Source organism: Pinus tabuliformis, chromosome 8 (assembly GCF_031772625.1).
Source record: "Pinus tabuliformis cultivar Carrire ecotype Pingquan chromosome 8, CPIR1, whole genome shotgun sequence".
NCBI lineage: Eukaryota > Viridiplantae > Streptophyta > Pinopsida > Pinales > Pinaceae > Pinus > Pinus tabuliformis.
The window spans coordinates 1920118611-1920121776 of record NC_142294.1 but is presented as its reverse complement, the minus strand read 5'-3'; the positions used below and the strand labels follow the sequence as shown (position 1 = coordinate 1920121776).

The 3166-nt window shown below is 41.4% G+C and overlaps 1 protein-coding gene across 1 annotated transcript; it reads left to right on the top strand.

Annotated features, from left to right (window-relative positions):
• Positions 1–1242: 1242 nt before the first annotated feature.
• On the top strand, positions 1243–2945 carry LOC149244174 (UDP-glycosyltransferase 79A6-like). Its single transcript, XM_089374752.1, has one exon. It carries the CDS (start codon positions 1317–1319, stop codon positions 2739–2741), a length of 1425 nt encoding a protein of 474 aa, XP_089230878.1. The 5' UTR covers positions 1243–1316; the 3' UTR covers positions 2742–2945.
• The last annotated feature ends 221 nt before the right edge of the window (positions 2946–3166 follow it).

The following is a 3166-nucleotide window of genomic DNA, read 5'->3' as shown; positions in this document are numbered from 1 at the left end:
CGTGCTCTGCAATAAACTTTGAAGATGTAGAATTCGTTCCACAAACCTCTTCTTAACTATAAAAATTCCGAAAGGACAACCTACTCCACACAGAGACCAACCAAATTACAGTGTACTTTATATATATACTAGTGTTACATGATATTACGGCGATTCCTATTTCCGTCACAGTTTTTTAATTGCCCCCTGAAATGGGGTGCGATAGGGAAATATAACGCGAGACTGTTTTTTTTCTCCTCTAATATTTTTTCTCGCGTTATATTTCCCTATGGCGCCCCCATGTCAGGGGGCATTAATTAAAAAACTGTGGCAGAAATAGGAATCGCTTGATATTACTACTAGCATCCGAACATTGCCATGCTATTTAAATTTCTTTAGTTTCATATTAACGATTTTGAAGTCGTTCATTACTGTGACAACATAATTGATAAAAGGAACAATCTTGGTTGGGGGTAGGATTCCGTTTCTATTCACGTGAAATTACTAGTTCACAATCATGGTTTGTGTGGGGTTTGGTTTTTATGACGCGGAATTACTGTGATAACATCATTAATTAATAGATTACTGTGATAACATCATTAATTAATAGATAGTAATAAATTCGGTAGCATTTGGATTTTATAGTTAGTAAAATGCAATGTAATTAGAGATTAAATTATTTTTTTCATGTTATTTTTAATGTGATTTTTTTGGAGTTTTTTAATGGATTTTTGTAATTTAAGTTTTCTAAAATTTGGTAAGAATTTATTGAAATCACAAGTTTGATGAATAATCACTACACAATAAAAGTGCCTTAAAATTTTTCAAAGTGTTAAAATCTATATATACAATAAACAAACTAGTTTAAATAATACAAATCAAAATTTCATCTCAAAATTTTTCCACTCAATTAAAACCCTAAAAAATCACACTTAAAAAACTCCCCTTTTACCACAAGATTCCTAAACATTCCAGGAAATGGCAATCAACCTAAATGAAATTTAGTTTTTATCCACGTGGAATTGTGAAATATGACATCACGGATTCCATATTTGTGAGATATTGCATCCCTCCTTACAACACGAATGTGAAAACCAGCGGCGTAAGGGATAAGCATGATCCGTGTGGAATCAAAAATCTTTTGCGTACTGTATACGTCCTTCAACAGGTGACTAAACAAAGTGCTTCAACAAGTGGCTATGTTAAGTAAGACAAAAGACTTTAACAGTTGCCTGTATTTAGTCTTCCTTATCTTGGATGAGAGAACAGATATAAATATTCATCAGTCCGCGTTAGATCTGGGATACGATTAAAGGAAAATCGAAAATCCTTGTGGGATGATGGATACCCAGACTGCAAATAAGAAGCTTCATTTTCTGCTGTTTCCATGGCTGGCGCAGGGCCACATAAATCCCTTTCTGCAGCTCTCAAAGGCTCTTGCAATCCACGGCCACACCGTCTCCTTTCTCTCCACGCCCATTAACATTTCCAGAATCAGGCCATCCTTACAACTTCAGGACTGGCCGGGACGTATCGATCTGCTGGAACTGCCGTTACCGCCCACGGAAGGCCTGACTCCGGGGGCTGAATGCACGGCAGACATCCCCGTAGAAATGGCATTTGCGCTCCAGAAAGCCATAGACGGCCTGGAGAAGCCCTTCCGAAGTCTCCTCAGTCAACTCTCGCCCGACTACGTTGTTCATGACTTTGCGCAGTATTGGACACAGAGCGCCGCTGCCGAGATGCGCGTACCGGCTGTCTATTTTTCGGTCTATTCGCCGGCGACCTGCGGCTATGCGCTCCACCCTTCCCGTGTATCGAACCACGAAATAACCGCCGAGGAGCTGGCAGCTCCGCCCCTTGGATTTCCGTGTTCCGCGATCTCATTCAGGCTGTATGAAGCGCAGGATGTAGTAGTTATGTACAGAGGAATACCCGGGCACGTTATTCCGACCTATCGTTTGGCTAAATGCTTGCAAGGATGCGTGGCGGTGGCCGTGAAATCCTGCTTTGAAGAGGAAGAGAAGTATATTCGTTATTTCCAGGACAGTATCGGAGTTCCCGTTCTCTCTGTCGGCCCACTCATGCCTGTATCTAAGCCGAACTCGGACAGCCGAGAGGGCTCCGATCTGCTTGATTGGCTGGACCGGCAGAGGCCGTCCTCTGTCGTGTTTGTGTCGTTCGGTAGCGAGACGTTTCTGTCGAGAGAGCAAACCTACCAGCTCGCGCTTGGTTTGGAGGCGAGCGGGCTCCCGTTCCTCTGGTCGCTACGTGCTCCACAGTTCTTGGACAGCGCTCGTGGAGATCCGGAGGAGCTCCTTCCCGAAGGGTTCGAGACTCGAACTGGGGACCGGGGTCTGATTGTCCGGGGCTGGGTGCCGCAGGTTCGGATCGTCTCGCACCCGTCCGTAGGTGGGTATTTGAGTCACGGCGGGTGGAGCTCCGCCATGGAGGCGCTGAGCTTCGGAGTGCCGCTTATCCTCCTGCCTGTAAAGCTAGATCAGAGCTTGAATACCCGGCAAATAGTGGTTGAATTGAAGGCGGGGATCGAGATTGAGAGAGGAGACGATGGCTCTTTTCTCAGTGAGAACATAGCTACAGCGCTGGGAATGGTATTGGCTGGAGAACAGGGGAAGCAGTTGCAATCAAAGGTGGAGGCCGCGCGTAAGATTATAGTGACCAATACTGGACGTCAGCAGAGTTACATCCATGACTTCATACAACAGCTGGAGCAGATAGCAGAACCGTGTAAACAGAGGTGAAAAAAATTCAAATAGCAGGACGATTTCTTGAATATCCGAATTGCGAGGATTTCTGGGTCAGATTATTGATGCTAATTATGTGATAAGCTTGCGACAGGATTTCTGGGTTAGATTATTGTTGTTGATTATGTGATAATCTTATGTTAATTATGATGATAAGTTTATTGGTAAAGAATTTTGATTTAATTATTAAGATTAGGTTTATAGATGTTATTTTGAAATAGGGTTGTTAATTAAATGGATATGGGTATTTTTTAAATTTAATATTAATAATTATTAATAATTTTTTTTTTTATAAAATATTTTATAATATTTTTAAGAATAATCACATATAATCTTAGCACAATCACATTAAAAATAAAAAATATAAAAATATTAATATCTTATCTGTTTAACGTTTCCCGTTAAACATTTCTAATTAATTT

What these genes read in the sequence shown, in the direction of transcription:
- LOC149244174 (XM_089374752.1), top strand. Translation starts at nt 1,317, where the DNA reads ATGATGGATACCCAGACTGCAAATAAGAAGCTTCATTTTCTGCTGTTT.